This window comes from Grampus griseus (assembly GCF_964374135.1).
Source record: "Grampus griseus genome assembly, chromosome: 3".
Lineage (NCBI taxonomy): Eukaryota > Metazoa > Chordata > Mammalia > Artiodactyla > Delphinidae > Grampus > Grampus griseus.
In genome coordinates this window covers 30,321,147-30,345,690 of record NC_139019.1, presented here as the reverse complement: position 1 = coordinate 30,345,690, position 24,544 = coordinate 30,321,147, and the positions used below count along the sequence as shown (strand labels likewise).

Genomic DNA, 24,544 nt, shown 5'->3' with positions numbered 1-24,544 from the left:
TTGCGGAGCACAGGCTCCAGACATGCAGGTCCAGTGGCCATGGCCCACGGGCCCAGCCGCTCCGTGGCACGTGGGATCCTCCCGGACCGGGGCATGAACCCGTGTCCCCTGCATCGGCAGGCGGACTCTCAACGACTGTGCCACCAGGGAAGCCCCCTATTTATTATTTTTAAATATTTATTTATTTATTATTTTGGCTGTGCCAGGTCTTAGTTGCGGCACGCAGGATCTTTAGTTGTGGCATGCGAACTCTTAAGTTGTGGCACGCATGCGGGATCTAGTTCCCTGACCAGGGACTGAAACTGGGCCCCCTGCATTGGGAGCGTGGAGTCTTACCCGCTGGACCACCAGGGAAGTCCCTATTCCATGGATTTTAAATCCATTATTGTAATTGTTTTGATGCTCAAATTGTCCTCAGTTTGGTCTATGGGATCCCTTTCATTATGGCTTCTGTGTCCTCACTGTGCCTGGCTCCAATACACTGTGCCAGGCTCTTCCACTGCGTGAACATCCTCCCAAGATTCACTCAAGAATGGGCCATTCACCCAAGATTATGTATGCTTCCCTCACCCAAATAGGACTCTGACAAACTGTTCATGGCCTCTACCACAAATATCCCCACAACCAGCATGGAGACTTGCTGGGCATCTTTACTTCATATTATCTCAGGGCTTCATTTTTACGTCAACTAGTTTGGACTTTCTTACAGCTCTGTGACTTAGGGCAGTTTGACTGTTTATGTGGTGATTGAAGGCTTCAAGAGTGATTATTCCATAGAGTAAGGTAAAAGTTGTATTGCCTTACATGAGCTAGCCTTGGGAAGTGCATAGCATCACTTCCATTTTACTCTTGGTCAAAGTAGTCAAAACCCACCCAAATTCAAGGGATGAGGCATAGACCAGAGCTCTCAATGAGAGGAGTATTAAGGTCATAGTGTAAGAAGAGCATATGGGGTGGGAGGTATTTTTGTGGCCATCTTTGGAAAATACAACCTGGCACACTGAGAAAATCAAATCACATAGAAACTCTATTGTCAAGATGTTCTCCTAGTTCATGTTTATCTTCATAGTCTGAGAAATAACTTGTCGAAAAGCAAATACATTTTGTCTGACTATTCAAGATGAGATACTGAATAAATTGTCAGCATCTTAAAAAGAGTTAACTTGAGCTGATGAAAAAGTAATCTACTAAAACTTTATGAAAATTCTAAATTAAGATCCTCAGTATTATGGGCTATTATCATTTTTTTGTTTTGATTTTTACAGCATCTTGTGACTTTTGACTTAATTGGTCATTGATATCTCAGCAAGCATGGAGATAAGATTAGAAGTTCTGACTTCAACGAGTATCAAGCAGAAAAAACCCTGGCCACGAGTCTCCTGGTTGGGACAGGTAGGTTTTTCTTTAATCATACAATATCAGTTCTAATATGTGTTAACTGTGTGCTTTGCCTCTAAGATCAAAGAATGTTCTATGGCCTTCACAAAACACAATGTCATCTGTAGAAGGATCACCTGCCTACTGAGCAGGGTTTTGTGTATTTGTGTGGTAACAGGCTGGCAGAGATGGGGAGGGAGCATCAGTCTTTCTGTGGTCTAATCAGAGTTGCCACCACTCTCATCACTCTCTTGCTCCTTTTCTCCATAAACTTGCTTAATCTTCTTCACAGTCCTCTGTTGCTTTGCTCTTGGAGACCTGGGATGATGTATCATCCTCACTCTCATCTGCTGTGCTCTCCTGGGAATGCTGGGACATAATTTCTTAACCCTGCAAGTCCCAGTTTTTGAGATTGCACAGCCAGAAGACCTCTCTGCAATTGTTGAGGATGAGCATGGCTTTCACTCTGCAAACTACCAGCTACAGGGTCTTTTTGAGCAAAAGCACATGTTTGGTGAGTTTCGTGTCCTGGTGAATCTTGGAATGCCCACACAGGTGATGAAGCAGCGTGGTGTCCAACTGGAAGGTTTCCAGTAAGCTCAGATCATTTTCTCGATGTTTTCTAAAACTGAAGTCTAGGAGTAGCATGACACTGCTTCAGAAATGAGAAGCCGTGTCTATTTTAATCTAAGTAGATAATTTAAAACTTACCCATACTACTGTTCAGATTGATGAGATAACAGCAGGTAACTCAGTTTGGGCTAGCAGAATTGGAAGACACTCCTATAATTTTAAACTCCAAAGAAATCTCAGTGCAACTGTTAGGTCATCCTACCTAGTAATTCTAGTAAGAGGTACTTTAAGATAGAATGAAAAATCTTCAGGTTACAAATATACAATCTTTCTTAAATGTCACTTTGTTTTCTTTTCTGGGATAACTTACTTAGGTAAGAGGCTGAATTAACTTCTGGCATCTCTTAAGTCTCTCACATGTTTCTTCTCTTAGGAAAATGAAGCTGTTTTTCTTTTGGATGATAAATTCATAAATGAAATTAATTTGCTATCAGGAAGGACAAAGAAGAAAATTCCCAGTCTCCAGCCTTTGTTGAAGGATGTTACAGTCCTAACAACGTCCAGTAATGGTTAAGTAGTACTGATATTTTCAAAAGACTAGATTAACTGTATTTTTAAAAATAATTTTGGGAGTAATATTAAGGGAAATGTTAGATTATAAGTATTGCGTTTCCTTTTTGGAAGCAGATGCCTGGCTGGCTGGGGTACTTGCTACAGGGGAGCTTTTCCTCTGGAACAAAGATCAAGATTGTTTGAAAACTATACAAGCAACTGAAAAGCCTAAAGAAATGATTAAAGCTGCAGTAGGTGGGAGATTTTTATTTGTTTAAATTGGTTTAACTTGATATATAGGAGAAAAGAAATAGATCTCTGTGTAAATATATATATCTGTATATATATGTATTTTTCCTTATATCTGTAAGTATTTTTTTGGTGGTGTTTATTTGTGACAATTAGGTTCATCCTGAAGAAGAAAAATCTGGCATGCCTTACATATCTGTGATAACAGTGGGTTCCTAATATCACATATGAGTACATGATAAATGTTATAATTTGTACTTTTAGTTTATTACTAGTGCCTTAGTTTTACATTCTGAATGGAAACATCATTTAGGTTCCTTATTGTCAGAATAGATAAAATTTGTACTTTTTTGTGGGAATTCAGACTTCAGAGGTGTAATTACTTTTTTTTGTTGTTTTCTAGCAAGCTCTTTGAGACTGTACTTGTATGTATCTGGCAATGGGAAAAGAGTTCTGCTTATAACTCCTTCTGGATGCATATTTCTTTGGGAACATTTGGAATTCAAGAATATCTTATCTTCTAAAAGCCCTTCATTGGTGGGCCAATGGTCCCAGATCATACCTGAAGAAGCAGTTCATTTGCCTTCCACTGAAGATAAAGAAGCTGTAGTACATGCTGTCTTTATAAAAAATGAGGTAAAATCCAAATCAGACAGGGTATTATAGAAGTGGTGGAGATCTCAGACTCTAAGAACAGACACCATCTGGGAAGCTGTTGAGCAGAGTGTGTAATGGCATAGCTATATATCTCCAGGCATCATTAATTGTCATAGTAATGGTGAAATTACCACGGAAAAGGTATTTTTATATTTCTTGGTCACATTTTAAAAGATGTGTATTAAAAATGGTTTGAACTTAGAGCTTCCTAGTTATACTTTTCCCTAGTTTTAGAATATAACTAGTTTTGTAATAAAGAGAAATACAAATATCATATATTAACGCATATATGTGGAATCTAGAAAAATGGTATAGACGATCTTATTTACAAAGCAGAAATAGAGACACAGATGTAGAGAACAAATGTATCGATGGATACCAAGGGGGAAGGGGGTGGTGGGATGAATTGGGAGATTGGAATTGACATATATACACTTCTAAATATAAAATGATAACTAATGAGAACCTATTGTATAGCACAGGGAACTCTACTTGGTGCTCTGTCGTGACCTAAGTGGGAAGGAAATCCAGAAAAGACGGGATATATGTATACATGTGGCTATTTCACTTTGCTCTACAGCGGAAGCTGACACAGCAGTGTAAAGAAACTATATTCCAATAATAAATAAATATTTGTTGGATTTTTAAAAAAGCTAGAATTAGTGATATTAAGTAAGCCATTTAATTCCCAGGGAATAACACGTTCATTAACTAAAAGCATTCAGAATAGCTGCATGATACTCTTTGTGTGTATGGACCAACATTTAATTACCCGATCTACTATTGTTAGAAATTACATTTTGAACTTTTGTTGTTTTCCTCCACCCCCATGGGTAGTGCCCTAACTTAAATAATATGTAACTATAAGGACTTCCCTGGTGGTCCAGTGGCTAAGAATCCACCTTCCAATGCAGGGGACGTGGGTTCGATCCCTGGTCCCACATGCTGCAGGGCAGCTAAGTCCGAGAGCCACAGTTACTGAGCCTGTGCTCCCTAGAGTCCATGAGCCACAACTAGAGAAAAGCCCGCACACTGCTACGAAGATCCGCATGCCACAACTAAGGCCCAACACAGCCAAATAAATAAAATAAATTAATTAAAAATAAATAAATAATATGTAACTGTAAAAGAAGAGAAAAATAAATATATTAGAATATTTCCAGTTGTAGCCAGAGTAAAGGCTGTGTTTTCTTAAGAGAGTAAACTGCACCTTGATTTCCCTTTTGAGATATGCCTGTGGCTCAGAAATTAATTACTTAGTCTTTAGCTTAATGTTCAGCTACATGTTAAGAGTAAAAATATGAGCAGGCTCTTGATATGTTTCATTTATTTTATTTATGATGAGAAATATGTGGGGTTTTTTTGTTTGGTTGTGTTTTTTTTGCTGTTCTTTCAGGGATTAGTTTATTTTATTTATAGTTTAGTTAGTTTATTTTATTTTTTTCCTTGTTGGTTATTTATTTTAAACATACCAGTGTGTATGTGTGAATCCCGAACGTCCTAACTATTCCTCCTCCCCACCCTTACCCCCTGGTAACCATAAATTAGTTCTCTAAGTCTGTGAGTCTGTTTCTGTTTTGTAAATAAGTTCATTTGTATCATTTTCTTTGATTCCACATATAAGCTATATCATACGATATTTCTCTTTCTTTGTCTGACTTCACTCAGTATGACAATCTCTAGGTCCTCTTGATTTATTTTCAGATTAATTATATACTAAAGTATATTAAATTTATCTACAGTTATTTGGAGACTGCTGCTTGTGTTCATTTACTTTCTATTCCGGGGAATGCCTGAAGTTAACATTTCTAGCAATTCGGTGGCATGAAAATGTATTTACATCTATAAGGTGAGGTAAATGTTTCCTTCTTCCTAGTTTTCTATCTGCTTTTTTTTTTTTTTGGCCGCTCCATGCAGCATGTGGGATCTTAGTTCCCCTATCAGGGATTGAACCTGTGCCCCCTGCATTGGAAGCATGGAGTCTTAACCACTGGACCGGCAGGGAGGTCCCTCTATCCCTTTTAAAACATTGTTATCTTTTGGCCCATAAATACGTAACAAGATTAGTAAGTGAAATGTGAATATCAACTTCTGAGGCTTTACAAATTCTTTCTTCCTGTAAGTATTGTTCTGTTTCTTTACTTTTCATTTTGAATGTCTATTATAGAAAGTTTTTCTTGTTTTAATTTTGTTTCCCTTCTTAGAATCAAGAACACATAAAACGTAAGGCAGACAAGCAGACTATGGTCTTACTTGTCTTAAGACTATAAAAATAACTCCTTTGAAAAGTAATTCAATTGAATTTTTTTAAAATAAATTTATTTATTTATTTATTTTTGGCTGCATTGGGTCTTTGTTGCTGCACATGGGCTTTCTCTAGTTGCAGCGAGCGGGGGCTGCTCTTCGTTGTGGTGCATGGGTTTCTCATTGCAGTCTCTTCCCTTGTTGCGGAGCATGGGCTCTAGGTGTGCGGACTTCAGTAGTTGTGGCTCGTGGGCTCAGTGGTTGTGGCTCACAGGCTCTAGAGTGCAGGCTCAGTAGTTGTGGCACACAGGCTTAGTTGCTCCGCGGCATGTGGGATCTTCCCAGACCAGGGCTCGAACCCATGTCCCCTGCATTGGCAGGCGGATTCTTAACCACTGTGCCACCAGGGATGTTCCAAATCAATTGAATTTTGAAAAGGAAATAACTTGAATTTACTACTGTACTTTTTAAATGCTCAAGTATTTTTTCAATTAAAAGTAATTTTATTTATTTTAAAAAGCCCAATGAAATAGAAAGAATGCATTAAAAGCATATAGTGACTAAGATTTAGTAAAATAGTGAGGTTTTTTTTTTCTGTTTATTTTCTTTATTTTTTATGCTAGCAGTACTCTATTTGGGTGTAATTTATATAAAGTAAAATGAACAAATCTTAAATGTACAACTAGGTGGACTTCGATAAATGTACATATGCCTGTAACCATCCTCATATCAAATATAGAACATTGTCACTATCCTAAAAATCCCCTCTTCTCACCTATTTAATACCTGTAAAAATGTTTGTAATAATGTAGAAATATGTGTATCTAAACTTCTAGTGGATGCAGATGTTTTTGGGGCTGGCTACAGAACATGCCATTATTAACAAAACTCTGATATGGACCTTGTTTAACTAGCAATTGCTCTTTTGTGTCCTGGATGAAACTTGTGAACAGTTGCTACGAGACCCCAAATATATGTGCACATGTACGAATTTAGTTGGACCCTTTAATTTTTTGTAATGAAGTGTATATTAATTTAAAAGTTACTATACTTTTTGTTTTCAATTATTTCACTACTTAGATCATTGACATACCATGTTCAGTGGGCACAACAAGATTGCCTTCTGTGCAGTCTGATTCCTAAATGTGAATCAGTAAAGTCAAGAGGAGCTCTAATTTCTGCATTTTCAAGAGATGGCATTACCCTGGCAGTAACTCTTAATCAGAAAGACCCAAAGGTCAGTAAATATAATCTATCTTGGAAGTAACCTGTAAAAGAGAGAGTTTAGTTCAGTTTTGAGATTTTTTTCCCCCGAGTATAGTTTTTTTCCTTAGTATTACTTTATATTCTTTAAATTGGTGTTTTCTGATCCACCTTGACATTGTAAATTGGTAAAGTTATTTACATTAGCTGCCGTAATTTTCAGAATTTGGCCTTCAGAGATGAAAAGAGGATAATGGAAAAGGAAGAAAGAAGGGCAAAGTGGTAACTGATATTCTTAAAATGTAGTATAAAAGAGAGAAAAGTTACAGGTGGTCAGTATTATCTTGCCAGTTGGCAAAGACTAGGTAGTTCATTGATATAATAGATCTCTAGGTCTTCAGAATTATAAGTAAAATAATTTTAATGGTTTTTTTAATCTTTTTTTTTCTTTCTAGGCAACTCAGGTATTATTTATAAACACACTGAATTTTGTTACACTCTGTGGTAGCCTTAAAGGATGTAGTAATAAGAATCCTGTGGTTCCAGCTACACTTATCAGGTAAGGGTTCTTTTGTATTTCTAAATAGTGTTTTTAATTTCTTTTTTAATAGTTTAATAAGTTTAAGGCACTGATAATTCAGTAGGTGTCTAAATAGATATTTAGATAGATGATGTTATCTTGGGAAGAGTTGAATTATGACTGGGTAGAGAAATACTGGGCTAAGTTAGAGAGGCTGAAATGAAAAAACCTGGGTTGGGAAGACCATTATATACTCAGGCTGAGGTGTTTCTAGCTTTTTAAACAAAGTTAGCATTCTCTGCATACGGGTGGATAGTACCATAAGTGGTGATTTTGGATGGCACGTGGACCTATGAAGGATTATAGAGTAGGAAAATTTCCTCTTGGATCCTCCTAAGTTCCTATTCTGAATTGTTTTCTCTGCTGCTCTCTGAATTTCCAAAGTTTTCAGGTTCATCCAGCCTTGCCTTTTTATTTTCTTTCTCTCCCCAAAATTTCCTTTCTAGAAGAATTACTAGTCTCAGTTCAGTGGTCTGTTTGACTTAGGGTGTCCATCATTCACATGAGGAGGAGCTACTTTTTTGTCTCCATGAAAGAAACATTAATATTATCAGATAGTTAAGGAGTAGTAAAGATGGCTTTAGGAAGAGGGAGTCTGCTACTGAGTGGAGCTCTGGCAGGCTGCAGAGAAGACAGGCGTGGTAGTGACCTTCAAATCTACCAGTAGATCTTAGTTTTGGACACCACTAGGATTAGAAGTTGTTCTAATTATAATGTAAGTGACAAAAACTTTACTTTGTTAGGTCTTATTTTCATCTTATGATTTGCTTATGAATCTAAGTAAATTTCTAATTTGTATGTTGTATGGAGTAGATGTTTATGAGCAAACTCCTTTTTTCTTACCTTTTTTTCTGGGAAGTAAAATACATGAAATGTATGTGACATTTGCCTACTATTCATTCTTTTGACCTTATATTTTGAAGCGTCTCACCCCTTCTTGGCCATTATAAATTGTCAAAGACATTGTAGAGAGTCCTTTCTAAACATATTGTCTTGCTTTTTCTAGGTCCTACTGGGTAGGTGATATCAGCTGGACTCATGATAGTCTTTTTCTGGCTTGTGTGTTAAAACGTGGCTCCCTGGTTTTATTGACCTGCCAAGGTGAATTGCTAACGTTAATTACATTTGGTTGCTCTATAGAATTTGGGCCAGCAGAATTTATTCCTCTTCACCCACTAATAACATATAGGTGAGACATTTGAATTGTTTTAATTTATTTACAGAAGTTTTTCTCTTTTGGTATTACTTTACTATTTTTTTAATATAATTTCATCTTTCAAATTGTCTTATTCTTTCTTTGAGTCTGTCATCTCAATATCCGCTTCTTATTTATAGTTTTCTTCTGTTTCTTTTTGTGGCTTAATCCTGGTGAAAATTTGACATGGTGACTATGTAAGTATATGTTATTTAAATATTCAGTAGCACTAAAAAAAGTAACTTCTTTGATATAAAAATTAATAGAAGTGTGATATATCTTTTATTGTTTCAAAAGCAGAGCACTTAGATAAAAATTAACTTGGCATATGTATCTACTTTTCTCCCAGAGGGAAAAAGGAGAAAAGTTGTTGGAAATGGGTAGTAGACTTTAGAATTTAGCCATATTTTAATTTTTAATTGTGAGATCATGAAGCATTTTGGCTTTGGAGTCAGAACAAGATTCAAACCTTGGTTCTTCTACTTATTAGTTGTGTGACCTTGGGTAAGTTATTCTTAAGACTCTGTTTCTTTTACTGTGAAATGAAGATGACAGTAATAATCTCTTAGAGTTGAGGGAATGAAGTAAGATGATAAATAATTATAAATTGCTTTAACACAGTTCTGGCATAAAATAAGTGCTCAGTAAATATTTGCTGTTATTGATGTTGATATTATTATATATGGCTAGACACATATAGACACCTATTTACAAATCAGAAGCATTGGAAAAGGTCTTTGAAATTAATCCATTCCCTTTGCTGTATAGAAAAGAAACTGAGGAGGGATGTGTCCTTGATTATATTTAGCAAAAAGTTTTGCTTAATTTTTAGCAATAGAAAATTCTAATGGAAAAACTTGTCACTTTGTGCAGTGAAAGTGTTTTTCCTTATTTCTTATGGTCTGATTCATAATTGACTTAAATTTCCTCATATTTTCCTTTAAAATTAGTATTTAGGGCCTTTCAAAATGGATTGCTTTTTTTGATTACAAAAGTAATACATATTCATTGTTTTAAAAAAACTTAAAAATCAGATGTTACAAAACTAAATAATGTAGAAAGTGAGACTTGTAATCCTATTCCTCAGAGATAACAATTATTAGCATTTTAGTGTGTTGTCCTCTAAATTTAAAAATTTTATATAACATTTATAACAATATTAGTTTCTTTTTTTTTTTTTTTTTTTTGCGTTATGCGGGCCTCTCACTGTTGTGGCCTCTCCCGTTGCGGAGCACAGGCTCCGGATGCGCAGGCTCAGCAGCTCACAGACCTAGCCACTCCGCGGCATGTGGGATCTTCCCGGACCAGGGCACGAACCCATGTCCGCTGCATCGGCAGGCGGCCTCTCAACCACTGCGCCACCAGGGAAGCCCCATGGAGTCACTTTTTAATGGTTTTATAAATTTCACAGCATGTACATTCTGAAACCAATCTTCTATTGTGGATCATTTGGCTAATAAAATCTATATTTGATTCGTTTCCTAACCAGAAAAAAAATTATATTTTTGCTATTCTCTTTATAGTTATAAAGCTCCAAAGTTAATAATCAGTGATATTAAGTAATCAGAATCAGGTACACCACCATAACAATAAATAACTACACTTACGTGGAAACTCAGTCAGATTTAATCTTAAGCTGATAAAATTATGCTTATCACCATCCTCTCCAAATGTCCTCTGTTTCTTTTCTTTCTCCTCCTTAATAACAAATATACTTATAGCTCCTAATTATATTCTTATAAGTATATTTAAATAGATAGTAAGAAGGAAAGGTAACTAACTCTTCAATAGTAAAAATGAAGTGCCTCAATTATTTTCTGGAAAAGGTTGTATAAAACTAGATTAAAAACAAGACAGTAAGTGCCACAATGCTGGGAAAATTTTAAAAAAACACATAAACCTCTGTATTATTTAATCACTTATGTTTTCCTCATAGATATATGCACATTTAATATTTTTGCATTTAATTTGCTTGCATTTTCATCATTCTGGAACTTTTAATTGTTTTGTTTTTTCTTTGGAATAACATAATTGTTTCCTTTAAGATTTTTCTCTTACTAATTCTTGAATTTTGGTGTTTGTTTGCTAGACCACAGCAGTTTACACTTCAAGATTCAGATAATTCTGTAGATTCATCAGCTTCTGATAGTGACCCTATGAGACAGAGATTTTCTATAAAAGCACATTCACGGTTACCCTACCTCATTATTTCTGATGGATACATGGTCACAACCCTTCGATTTCTTGATAATCTGTCTCCATCAGTGCTCATGAGATCCCTTCTACTTGATTCAACACAGAGGCTTGAGAAAACATACCAAAGTTTGATATTGTCTAAGGTATAGTGCTTTTTGGTACGATTAGTAAAAGTTGACTTCTTAGTCCTTTCAAATTTAAAACTGTACTGACAGCCTTGGATTGTATACAGTTATCTGTAGATGTTTTAATTGTTTGTAGTACAATTATCGATAAAATTTTGCTCTGGAAATCTTTTTTCTTCTATAGCCAAAAGACCAAGGGCTGAACTTGCAATCACTGGATTCCCTAAGATCTAGCTTGTTAAAACACCACGGAAATGAAAATTTAGCTGATTCTACTGTTCCCAGATTCTTGCAGGCAGAAGAAACAATGAAGTTAAATGAAAAAACAGCAGATTTGCAGGTACTTAGTAACAATGTTTTATTTACTTTGAACAGTTACGTATTGACTTTATTCCAAGAAACATATTTTCTTTTTCTTTCATTAAAGGGAAGAGAAATTTGAGAGCACTAAAGTGATTCTACTTGTAAGGAATCAAATGATATTAAGTATAATTTTTTTCACTCATGTTTTAGGATTTTGAAGCCGAAGAAACTAATGAAGGCGAACATTTTCCAAACAACTTATTTTCTTTTTGGAACCAAAAGAAGGATCTATTGTTTAGTAGTGCCAAAGAAGGAAGACTGGAATTTGCTTCTATGTTTGATACCATACATGCAAAAGATAATACTGAGGAGACAGATAAAACTGTTACAGAACTGCATTCTGTCCAGAAAAATCTCCTTGCAGCATGGACTATAGGAATTTCAAAAAATGTGACAGAAAAAAAATTAATGTTAAATTACACAGTAGTTTGTATCACTCATTTTTTGTACATTCTTCAATTTATAAAATGTCCTTTCCCCAAACTTGATCTTTTTTTAAGCAAGAGCCCAAGACATAATGCATGGGTACTTTGTATCTTTCAACTTTTTCATCAGTGTTTATCAATCCAGTACTGGGATATGAGATACAGACAAGATGTAGGACATTTGGTAAAGCTGACCTCAAATACTATAAAGCTTTTGCTGACACAGCAACAACAGAATCAGTTATTCTCAAAGAAGCTTTTAGCCTGTTTTCATTTACTCAGAATGGTAGCTGATCATTTAAATGGCGTATACAGTCTTCAACCAGAAGTTATTTCAGCATCAACTGATGGAAGTAGAACAGCAAAGCAAGACTCATTGGTGGTGCCCATTTTTCAAATGTTTCAAGATAGTGGTGCTCGGAAAAACTGGTCTTGGAATTCGTCTTTCAAGATTCGTCCTCAAGTATTAAATTTTGTTCAACAGCCAGGACACAGGTATAATGACTTTAATATTAGGAGACCATCAGCTTTATAGATTTTTCAAAATTGAGATATAATTCCCATACTGTAAAATTCTCCATTTTAAAGTGTACAATTCAGTGATCTTTAGTATAGTCACAGGCTTGTAGAACTATTAGCACAAATTCCAGAATATTTTTATCACCCTCAAAAGAAACCTTGTACCCATTAGCACTCAGCATTATAGATTTTATGTTATAGAATTTATGCCAGATATTATTCAACACATATATTTTATTAGTCTTGGGCATCCATGATACTGTTGAAGGATTTTGGTTTAGATAAGCACTATAGAAAAATGACCACAGGTACATAAAGCATTTATGAAAGTTTTAAAAATATGCATTTTTTGATCCGTGGACTTTGTGCTATATTTAAATCTGATCAGTTTGTATACATGTTATTACCTCAGTGAAGAATACATGCAGAAATAAAAAGGCTAATGAGGAGGCTATACTCATTCTTATCCCTAGTCTGAAATTTGATTCTTATGATTACCTGATTTTGTGTGCAGATTGATTGTTCTCTGGAGAGTATTGTACAGAAAAACTTTATGGTATCAAACACAATTAAGTCAAAGAGTTCCTGAAGATGACATACAGTTAACTGAAAAGATGACACATGAAGCATCTACTGTCAAGTCCCTGTTATGTCATATACAGGCTAAATTGCAGACTGCTGGAGTTCTCTTGAACCAGACCTTAGAACTTAAATCTATCAATGGTCAGTATCTTATAAACAATTTCTAACTCCAGGAATAAGTGATATAGTTAGTTGGACTTTGATTTTATTAATTGGTTGCAATTATTTGCTTTTCAAAATAATTTCTGGTGGAGTTGTATCCACTAAATTTTAAAACAAGTACGTGTTTATAAAGGAATTTAATTAACCAGCACTAATTTTTGGTTAAAAACTTTGTAGGGGAAGAGTGTTTCCTATTAGGATCATATGAAAAGTCTGTTCAACTGTGGAAGAAAGCTCTTCAAGAAACCCAAGAGAAAGGTAGGGGAGTGTTAAAAAATAATATTTGCCATAATATTGGTAGGACCATATTCTAGCATGCTGTTGAGCTTCAAAATTATTTCAGATTTCTGAGTGCTCACAATTTCTTAATGCTCAAATAGAATACATATTGTAGGTACCTTTACTGTCAGAAATAGTTATTTAAAATTATTCTTAGTCTTGGAAATTGTAGCACCAAGAATTTTTTCTGTTATCCATAGATAAGGCTCCTCTGTCCTTTTTTTGATTAGTGATGGAACCTGTGATTGATTGTTGATAGGGAAAAAAATGAGACTTAATCCCAAATTTAAAAAATATATATTTTGTCATTTAGTGCACTGTAAGTATCTAAACGAGAAACTATGGGTCAGATAATTTGTCACCTTATTACAGACTTATAGAAACATGGAGCTAAGGCTCTCTGCCCTTAAGTAATTCAACTTTAAGAATTTCCTGTCGGACCTCCCTGGTAGCGCAGTGGTTAAGAATCTGCCTGCCAGTGCAGGGGACACGGGTTCGAGCCCTGATCTGAGAAGATCCCACATGCCATGGGGCAACTGGACCCACATGCCACAACTACCGAGCCTGCGTGCTACAACTATGGAAGCCCGCACCCCTAGAGCCCATTCTCTGCAACAAAGAGAAGCTGCAATGAAGAACAGCCCCCGCTCACTGCAACTAGAGAAAGCCCGCGTGCAGCAACCAAGACCCAACGCAGCCAAAAATAAAATAAGATTAAAAAATTAAAAAAAAAAAAGAATTTCTTGTGAGTTAGACTTATTATGGGCTACATGGAGTTTTTTTTTTAATATTTATTTGGCTGCATTGGGTTTTGGTTGCGGCACGCAGGATCTTCATTGCAGCACACGGGCTTCTCTCTAGTTGTGGCACTCAGGCTCTGGAGCGTATGGGCTCAGTAGTTGCGTTTCGCAGGCTCAGAAGTTGTGGTGTGCAGGCTTAGTTGCCCCGTGACATGTGGGATCTTAGTTCCCCGACCAGGGATTGAACCTGTGTCTGCTGCATTGGAAGGCGGTTTCTTAACCACTGGACCAACAGGGAAGGTCTCCTGCATCGAGGTTTTGATGAGAATCTAGGGGTGTGGATTCTAGAAACTGGTGATAGCTTTTATGATATAGGGCTGAGGGTATGAGTAAGATGACAGAGGTTCTCAGATAGTGACCTTGGAGCTATCCTTGACTGCAACTACTACCTGGTCAGGTTTGGCCAATTATTAAATTTATTTTCTGACTGATGTGGCTTTATATGTTTCATTATCTACTTAACCGGTATTTATTGAGGGCCTGCTATGTGTATTAGGCAATAGGAATAACTGAAATAAACAAGTTTACCCTAAAGTTGCCCACAATCTGGAGGATAGATCACCTAAACAACTAGCATGTTTCTAATTATGTTTTATGGTAGGTTCCGGGAAAGCACACAGTCTGAGCTGGAGTGCAAACATCAGTCTGGGGAAAACCTGGAGGAGCTGACATTTAAAATTGAGTGAAAATTGTCCAATTGAAGGAGTGGGAATGGTTTAACAAAGGATATAGCATTCCTAAAGCAAAAAGGCATGGGAAACCATGGCAGTTTGGTAAACGTGCAGGTAGTTTTAACAGGACCAGATTATTTGAAATATGTGTGTAATATTGAGGATAGGGTGGTGAGTGCTAAAGTGAGAGGTAGAGAACAGATGATAAAGGAAGATATTCTGCAGTGCCATGGGATTAAGATTTTATCCTGAAGACAGTGGGGTCAGTTAAGATACTATATGTAAGAAAAAGAACTTTTCAAATAAATATAGGCCATTTGGAAAGATCACTTCAATACATTATGGAGGGCCATTCATAGGAATGTGGTGTAGAGATGTGGGTTTTACCTAGAAGCAAGACAGTTAGTTGAGGAGGTCCTGAACCAAAGCAACATCAAGAGTACTGGAGGACAGAAGTCACATTTGTCAGATATTTAAGAGGTTTGATCAATTGGACTTGAGTAGAGAAGTCTACTGTAGTTCTCAGATTTGGGGATTGTCCAACTGGATGAAGAAGAGTGACATTCAAGGTGATAAGTTCTCATGAAGAAAAGTTTTCATAGTGAGTCTCATTGTAGACCTTTTCATTTAATTTATTTTCCAACTGTATCCATTTGGTATGGTTTCTTGTAATGGAGACTGAAAATAACTGGCTTCAACAAGAAAGAAGTTTATTTCTCTTTCTTAGGAAATGAGGCCAGAAGTTGATAGTCTGGGGCTGATTCGGTGTTTCTGTGGTCTCATCAAGGACTCATGCTCCTTTAGTTTTTCTACACCGTCGTCCTTAGTGCATTGCTTCCAGTCTTAAGCTGAGTTAAGATGGGTGCTGAAGTCTCAGGCATCATGTACATAATCTAGTTAACAGAAAGGAGGAAGGCAGGAAGGGCAAGAAAAGGGTGTACCTCCTAGTTGAGTTACCTCTCTTTAAGCAGCTTTTCTAGCAGTTCTATACAATATTATCTCTTGGTTCAGAACTTGTCATATTTTCACATGGCCATATCTAGCAAGAAACTGTGATCTGGGTGCATTGTAACCTCAAGTAAAATTAGAGTTCTTTTACTTAGAAAGAATAGATAAGGAGTAGGCAGCCAGCAGTCTCAGTCCTAAGCACCCTTCAGATGTTTGAAGGCAGTGGTCAGGGACTCCTATCTTATTGGATAGTGTTTCTTCTCCTTTGGAAAGTCTCTTTGACAGTCTGATATTTGTATGATTTCTTGTGTGGTTTTTAAAAAAATTTTATTTTTAGCATGTTCCCTTCTGTTTCATACCATGTGTACTTGAGATAGATGTCGTTAGTGGACCTTAGTACCGAGATAAGGAGGATGTGCACCTCTCTTTGGATAAATTCTTAGTCATCCTAGGGCCTGATCAAAGAAAATAAAATTGTTCAGAACTTAAAATGAAAAAGAACAAAATAATGCTTACCTGTTTTTTATTAAAGTATAAAACAGGTACAGAAAAGTTCACATAACATGAATGTACAGCTTGATGAATTTTTATAAACCGAACATTCCTGTCTACCCTAGCTACCTAGCTCAAGAACATTACCTAGCTAACATGTTTTTAACGTAAATGTAATTCTTCCCTGTTTAAGGAGGAAGAAGGATATGTTTTCTTCAGATACGCTATTATCTTTCCCTTTTGTACTGCCACCTCTATAACTATAATTTAAATGATGCTCAAGGATTATGTGATCAGCTAGTAAGAGAAATACTGATATGGTCCCACCTACCTGTAAAAGAAGAGGAAGATTGTTCAGGTATGCTTTTCAAAAATCAGTTTGTTTAATATTAATACTTTGTATTTATAAGTGTAGATATGAAATTGCTTATACATAAAAGTTGGTTGCTCTGCCCTATTGTGGTAAATTTTGGACTGTCAGCTTCTCAGTAGCAAGGATCATGTTTTTGTTTGTTTTTAATCTTTGGGTCTCTAGGCTTAGCAGTAATTGCCTGCTGAACTGATACAATTGTTGTATCACAGCCCTATTTGTTAGACATAATATCCGGTACCCAAGTACTTTTCCTTGATATGTTTATATTTTCTTTAATGGTTGCTTAAGGTTGTTTAGTAAAGTGATGAAAATCTCTTTCTGAGGTATTCTGAGTCTTTTTAAAATTGCTTAATAGGCTGCAGAATATTTAGATTGTCCTTTTTAAAAGAGGTGTATTTAAATTAAGCAGTAACCAGAGTAAAAGATATATATGAATGAACACATAATATAGTTACAATAGTTATACGGTCGTAGACCATTAGATATATACTATGCGTATGAATGTGTCAGAACGGCTCAATATATCAGAACTTTCTAAATGGAGTTCATGACTCTAATGGAGTTTGTTTGTTTTGGTTTTTTTCTAATAACTGATTATTGGTTTAGAACATCATTTTACTGATGGAAAATAGTGATCAAAAGAAGTTAGTTTACAAAGTCTTCTAAAAATAGTTTGAGAAGTGGGGCCCATCTCTTACGTAAAACCCTTTCTTTGATTTTCACTAGTTTATCAGAACAGTGTTGGTTTCTTTGGCTTCAGCCACTGTTTTTTGTTGTTGTTGTTGTTGTTTTGTGGTACGCAGGCCTCCCACTGTTGTGGCCTCTCCCGTTGCGGAGCACAGGCTCTGGACGCGCAGGCTCAGCGGCCATGGCTCACAGGCCCAGCCGCTCCGTGGCATGTGGGATCTTCCCGGACCGGGGCACGAACCCGCGTCCCCTGCATTGGTAGGCGGATTCCCAACCACTGCGCCACCAGGGAAGCCCCTTGTTTTGTTTGTTTTGAGGTGAGATAGATGGTAGAATACCATGACATTTTTATTCTGGTATTCATATTTTCTCTGCATTTTTTTAAAATTTAATTTTTATTTTATACTGGGGTGTAGCTGATTTACAATGTTGTGTTAGTTTCAGGTATACAGCAAAGTGGTTCAGTTATATGTATATCCATTTTTTTTCAGATTCTTTTCCCACGTAGGTTATTACAGAATACTGAGTAGAGCTCCCTGAGCTATACAGTAGGTCCTTCTTGATTATCTAGTTTTTATATAGTAGTGTGTATCTGTTAATCCCAACCTCCTAATTTATCCCTCCCCCTCACTTTTCCCCTTTAGTAACCATAAGTTTGTTTTCGATGTCTGTGAGTCTGTTTCTGTTTTGTAAATAAGTTCATTTGTATCATCTTTTTAGATTCCACATATAAGTGATGTCATATGCAGCCACTGTTTATAGATTTCTTACTTTTGGTGATATTTGTCTTTTTAAATGTTTGTGTTCATTACAGAAGTAGTACAAGTTCATTTTAGACAATTTTTAAATATGGAAAGGTTTAAAGAAGAAAATAAAATCACTTAATCTACCCTTTTTTGTCTATATACCTTTATGTATGTATATTCTGTTTTATAATCTTTTAAACTTAATATTATGAATATTTTCCAATGTAAATAATTCTTTTTAAAAACCTATTAAGCCTTTTCCTCATTATTGCACATTTTAGATTGGTGCCACCTATTTACTATTGATGTTTTAAATAATGCTGTAGTGTACATAAATTTTTGTGAACATTACTAATAATATCTCTAGGTTAAATTTTGAGAAATGAGGTTACAGGATCAAAGAGAATCCATGGTTTTAAGACTTTTGATGCCTGGTGTCAAATTGCCCTCCAAAAGGACTGGTAGCTGTGTATGAGTGGAAGACTTTTATGTGTGACTTTTTTTTTTTTTTTATGTGTGACTTTTTAACTGACTGATATTCTTTTTTTTTTTTTTTCGGTAGTATTGTCATGACTTGATAATAAATTTCAAGATAAGTTGAACCTATTGTAATGTATTTGTTTTAATTTTTAATGACAGTTGTTTAGAGTATATTAATCATATCCCTACTGGGTCAGGAGTCCCCAAGGCTACCCCCACGTTCAGGGATTCACAGGGAGGACTCACAGGGCCTAGTGTATAGTTGTACTCACATCTATGATTCATTACAATGAAAGGATACAAAGCAAAATCAGCAAAGGGAAAAGGAGCATGGGGTGAAGTCCAGAGGAAACCAGGCACAAGCTTCCAAGAAGTGACAAGATAGAAATGGCCATACACATATCGAACTTAATATTATTGTGAATACCTACCAAGTGACTTCCTTTCTTTTTTTTCATTTTTTTGTTTTGGCTGTGCCACGTGGCTTGTGGGATCTTAGTTCTCACAACCAGGGATCAAACCCGGGACCCCTGCAGTGGAAGCACGGAGTCCTAACCATTGGCCCACCAGGGAATTCCCCCCAAGTGACTTCTGAGAAAGAAAGATACTTTGCCATTGTTGGGGCCATACATTTTATAAAAATTAATGTTAACTTAGTATTTATCTGTGTTTAATAGTTTTAACTGTTTATTTACATATATCTGAATGCCAATTTATATTATTGAGTTTTGATTTTCAAATAGGGATGACACATGTTTGCTCCTACTAGTTTATATCAGAGTCACCCTAGAAATAGTGATGTAACTCTCTCCCTCCCCTGCCTTCTCCCTCCACTCCACGTGTTCCTTTTGTCCATACCTCCCAGAAGAATCTTATGGTAAGGACTTACTCTTACTAATGGAAGTATATCATAATATCCAGACCTAATGGTACAGAAAAAAGCATGAAGAATCACTGCTCTGGTGCTTTTCAGATTATCTTTGTAGTAAACCCTGCCTCCTTTCATTAAAGAAAGAAAATTAGAAAGGGAAGAAAGTAGGGAAAATAAATAATGAAATGCTAAACTTGCAAGTCCATTATGGCTGGATTGTTTGTATAGATCCTTCCATGTTTTTAGGTAAAACTAGTAGCTTGAGGTTAAAAGAGTTCCTAAGTGTATGTGCTCATAATTACGAGCTAATTAGTTTTGTTCTGTTGTCTTCAAGAAGTGTAGATAGCTATTATAAATTAACTTGTGTAGGCCATGGGTGTTCCTCTCAGAAAAAAGTTGTAATTTTCTTCTTGCATAATGTTGGGAACTTAAATATTACTACTTTTGATAGTTTGATCAGAATCTCCTTTGGTCATTTGGTGCATCCTGCAGTTCCTGAGAAGTCTCATTGTGAGTTTGGAGTGACTGGAAACGTTCATCCTGAAGCGGCGGTGAGGGTTGTCCAGTCCATGGCCCGCTTCATGGCTTCCTATTTCACCAATCAGCTGCTTTGCATTTTGCCACCTCACAATGTGAATGTTCTTCCTCCCCTTCATATTAAAACAGGTAAACAAATAATTTTCTCACCTTGTTTGTGCACGTAATATTTAAAATCATATTATACGGTGATCATTAGTCCATGGAAATAAAACTGTTCTAGCTCAGTGCCTGAACGCTAAGGAGATACACAAGTGACTGTTTACAAATGAATATAATCTGAGAAAGGTAATTGCTTTGGACTTGTTTTTATTGAATATGTATTTTTAAATTGCGAATTTTGGACACATTGGCATTTATAAAGTTTCCATTTTTAAAGTAAAAGGGCTATAAAAATGTAATTTAACAAATTTTGAGTACGCTAATTTAGAATTTAATTTTATTTGGACATTTTACTTTTATAATTTTATTTGAATCATTTTCTTTGCTCTACTTAATCATTTCATTAATAGAGTCAAAATTTACCTAATCTGTGTGAGGTAACTGCCCTACCCTAATGGAAATAAGCATGTACACAGATTTCTATGATATTCATTCATTCCAATAATTTTTATTAGTGCCTGCTATGTGTCAAGTAGTGTTGTAGGTGCTGGAAATATATTAGCTTGCACCATATGAAATTAATAATATGAAAACATCTGTAGTTTTGTCTTGTCTTGACATTTGGAACAGATTTATCCTAACTGCCATGAACAAAACAGATGAAATACCTGTTCTTTTATGGAAGTACATCTAATAGATTGAGACGGAAAATTAAATAGATGCATATATAAACAAAGATCTATCAAATGGTGACAATTATTATGCAGAGAACTAAGTAGAGAAATGTATTGTGACTGAGTCGGTAGTTGAGGTGGTGACTTTAGGGAAGAGCTCTCTGCGGGGGTGACATTTAAACTGAACTCTTAATGACAAGAAGGAGCCAGCCATGGACGCATAGGACTTAGAGCATTATATGCTGAGCCTGTGCAAAGGCTCTAGAGCAAGGACAAACTTGATGTGTCTGAGAAACTGAAAGACTGGTGTAGCTGGAGCACAGAGGGTGAGGTAGAGAGTGGTATGAGATGAAGACAGAGATAGATGGCCAGGTGATGTAAGCCAGGGTATGAAATCTGAATTTTATTTTAGGTACAGTGGGAAGTTATTGGAGGGCTTTAAGCAGGAAATAACACGAACTGATAAACATGTACAAGGCACACATAGAGTAGTACAAGATATAATATAATTAGAAGTTTAATAGAAGTAGCAACAAGTGGTCATCAGATTTAATCACAGAACTGTGGATTTTGAACTATGTGTTTGGACTCTAATTTTCTCAGGGTGTGGGTGGGAGTGGAGGACTGTCCTCACCCACTTGGATGCTTCAACAGTAGTGTTAGACTCTAGTGTCGTCAGGGTTTTCAGGAGCTTCTAGACCCTAGAGAGCCTTATATGTAAGGTAGGATCAGAAAGGAAATTGTCTAGAGGTTCCTTTTCAGAGGTGTCTGCTTCCCTGGGGAAGAAAAGTTGGCCCTGACCTGATTATGGCTTCTCTTAGGGAGCTGGTGTAAACAGAGAAACAGGTGCTCTGTTTTTCCAGGATCTACCTTCTCCCCTTTCCCTCTCCATTGGCCACTAACTCAGTTTCAGCTGGTGCTCCGTCCTTTTCTCCCTGAGAACAGCCTGTGCTTCTTTCTCTCACTTTATGCTTTCCTCTGACTGAACCTCTCAGTTGGATATTACTTATTTCCTTGTACATTTGACACTAATTATTACAATAGTTTTTTATTTAAGCTCTCTTTATTTTGTCACAAGTGAGGTATTTACTACTTGTGCTCCCTATTTTTGGTAATAATGTTTCTGATAACAAATTGTATCCTTAATCCATATAATTTTACTGAAGGAGAGAGGCAGAACTCATGTGGTTTTAATTTTTTAAAATATTTATTTATTTATTTATGGCTGCATTGGGTCTTCGTTGCTGTGCACGGGCTTCTCATTGTGGTGGCTTCTAGGCACGTGGGCTTCAGTAGTTGTGGCACGTGGGCCCAGTAGTTGTGGCTTGCGGGCTCTAGAGCACAGTCTCGGTAGTTGTGGCGCACGGGCTTAGTTGCTCTGCGGCATGTGGGATCTTCCTGGACCAGGGCTCGAACCTGTGCCCCCTGCACTGGCAGGCGGATTCTTAACCACTGCGCCACCAGGGAAGCCCTCATGTGGTTTTTAGAAAAATCTTAAAAAAAAAAGAAGTACAATCCTGGTATTCAGAAGATTTATCTCAATTTCTTATCTTTCTGTCCTACAATATTTATAGGACTTTTGCTCTTTGCTAATGATTTTTATCTTTACAGATGACTTTACATACCTAAGGGAGACTGATATTTATCACACTTTGTGAAGAAAAGTGACAGAGTTATTGAATTGTTTCTGGGCAGACTCATAAATGTTCATAAAAGCTCAGAGACACACCTTTTTATTCCCTACGTAAATATCTTCCCAGTTAGAGGAGAGAGTAGGAGAGAAGACTTTGTGTTCTTTTCCTATGCCCGAGACTAGACTATGATTGTTGACAATTTAAATATCTGAAACTTGTTATATATCCTTTAATTTCTTTAATCTCCCTCTGTCTTGAAAAATGATATTAGCAGGCTTGACTTAGAATATATTTCATGTTAATCTTTTAAATCAGAACTAGTGGCAGAATGTATTGTGGATTTGAGTTGCTTATTTGGTATGATGTTTGCTGTGTGAAAGCAGTAAAAATTTCAGAAAATTAAATCATTCAGATTCTTTTAATGGTACAGTGCCTTACTCATAGTGAATTAAAAACTGGAAAAATTTCATCAGTCTCCTGGCTGTTTGCCTATGCAGAATCAAACAGTCATTGATTGACTAAATTTTTCGTTTCTTTCCATATCTTTGTCAAAGAGCTAAAATGTTAGTGCTTGGTGTGGGCAGAGCCTATGCAGATCACATAAGAAACTAATCATTTCATTTCAAGGAGCAAAAACCTTCATATACTAATTACCAGTTTTATTTTGAGGGAGTGAGTGAAAATCTTAGCAATATGTATTTTTTAAAAGATAACAGTTCTGTCATAGTATTTTCAAATTTCTCATTCAAGTTACTTTAATTAGGGAAAGATACAGAAGGCTGGGGAGAAGGATATTATTACCCTTTGTATTTAATCTCAGGCCAGACTGAAATCTTGTCATTTGTTCAGGATTACTGAAAATCACAGTTGTCTATTTTCTGTTAAACACTGAACATTGAACATTTAATATGCTTGAGTATTACCTCAAACTAGATTTTTATCCCATGACACTATGAGGAATGCAAAGTCAGGTAAGATGCAGTCTCTGCCCTCCAGATTTCATAATGCAGTAGGAGAAATAGCTATATATTTCAGAGCAGCCCACAGTAGTAAACTGTACACTGTGACCGGTACGTTTACGTGTGTATGTACGTTTATATTATCTGACCAAAAAGTTTCATTAAACTGTACTTATTTACCTTTATTTTGTGTAATGCACTCTGATACTGTCTCTTTTGTTTCTATGTCTACTCAGTTTCATGTTTTTAGGAATGCTGACGTTTGCTTCATGACCCACTAAAGAGACACAGTGTTCAATGTTAAAAAGACTATTCTAGAGTACGTTAAGCATTATTTTAGGCCATTTTGTATGTATCTTCCTTGTTGTGGTTTTGTGTAGGAAATACTGATTGAAGAGATCTATAAAAAGAGGTGTGAGTTCTTGTATATATAATTGTAAAATCCATTTTCTTTAATTTACTCACAGAGCAGCCCTTTCGACTTATTCCTCTGCAACACTCGAAGGTGGCCAGTGTTGTTAGAGAGCAGAATCTTTCTAATGTGTGGACAGTTGAATATGCCCTTGAATTATTATTTATTGGTGGCCTGGTTCCAGAAGCTGTGTGGTTGGCACAGAAACTTGGAGACTGGAAGACGTCTGTTTCCATTGGTGTGGCCTTGCAGCTGTTCTGTAAACATGATAGCAATTTCACAAGGTATGTATTTTTAGGAAAGTATGATGGTCATCTAAAATATTTTTTATTTCAGTCATTGCTGGTATTTATGCATTTTGTGGAATCCTTAGTTCAGCATTGTCCAATAGAACTTTTTTCAGTAATGGAAATATTCTGTATGTGCTATCCAATCTGATAGCTACTAGCCACATGTATTTATTGAGCACTTGAAATGTGGATAATAAGACCAAGGAACTGGATTTTCCATCTAATTTTAATTAAATTTAGAGGGCTGTATACATCTAGTGGCTACTGTATTGGACAGATCAGAGGCTTACTTACAGTGTTAAAACATCTATTTAGCACATTAATTTGTTAGTAGTGCCCTCAAAGGGCCTACAGTCAATGGGAAAGTTTGTCTTTCCCAAACAGGATTTGAGTTTTAAGCTAATCAAACTAATCCCTATATTTTAACTATTCTGAAGGTTATGGTATTGCTGTGTCTTCTATATTTTTTAATTCAATAATTCAATGTATGTTTATTTATTAACATACATTGTTAATATGTTTATTATTAACAATGTTTGTATGTTATTAACAATGTATGTATGTTTATTATTATTATTTATCAAGCT

The 24,544-nt window shown here is 36.1% G+C and overlaps 1 protein-coding gene across 1 annotated transcript in view; it reads left to right on the top strand.

The window, feature by feature from the left end:
• Positions 1 to 1,311: 1,311 nt before the first annotated feature.
• The window catches only part of CPLANE1 (ciliogenesis and planar polarity effector complex subunit 1), a gene marked incomplete at its 5' end in the record, with an annotated part of 123,074 nt that continues 99,841 nt past the window's right edge, over positions 1,312 to 24,544 (top strand). Inside the window, 16 exons of the mRNA XM_082650872.1 lie at positions 1,312 to 1,392; positions 2,384 to 2,519; positions 2,638 to 2,757; positions 3,155 to 3,387; positions 5,151 to 5,257; positions 6,733 to 6,889; positions 7,311 to 7,414; positions 8,442 to 8,624; positions 10,720 to 10,969; positions 11,136 to 11,291; positions 11,465 to 12,234; positions 12,773 to 12,981; positions 13,180 to 13,260; positions 16,386 to 16,550; positions 19,842 to 20,015; positions 23,723 to 23,951. Of these exons, the coding sequence (XP_082506998.1) occupies positions 1,312 to 1,392; positions 2,384 to 2,519; positions 2,638 to 2,757; positions 3,155 to 3,387; positions 5,151 to 5,257; positions 6,733 to 6,889; positions 7,311 to 7,414; positions 8,442 to 8,624; positions 10,720 to 10,969; positions 11,136 to 11,291; positions 11,465 to 12,234; positions 12,773 to 12,981; positions 13,180 to 13,260; positions 16,386 to 16,550; positions 19,842 to 20,015; positions 23,723 to 23,951 (3,155 nt within the window). The remainder of the gene's footprint in view (positions 1,393 to 2,383; positions 2,520 to 2,637; positions 2,758 to 3,154; positions 3,388 to 5,150; positions 5,258 to 6,732; positions 6,890 to 7,310; positions 7,415 to 8,441; positions 8,625 to 10,719; positions 10,970 to 11,135; positions 11,292 to 11,464; positions 12,235 to 12,772; positions 12,982 to 13,179; positions 13,261 to 16,385; positions 16,551 to 19,841; positions 20,016 to 23,722; positions 23,952 to 24,544) is intronic.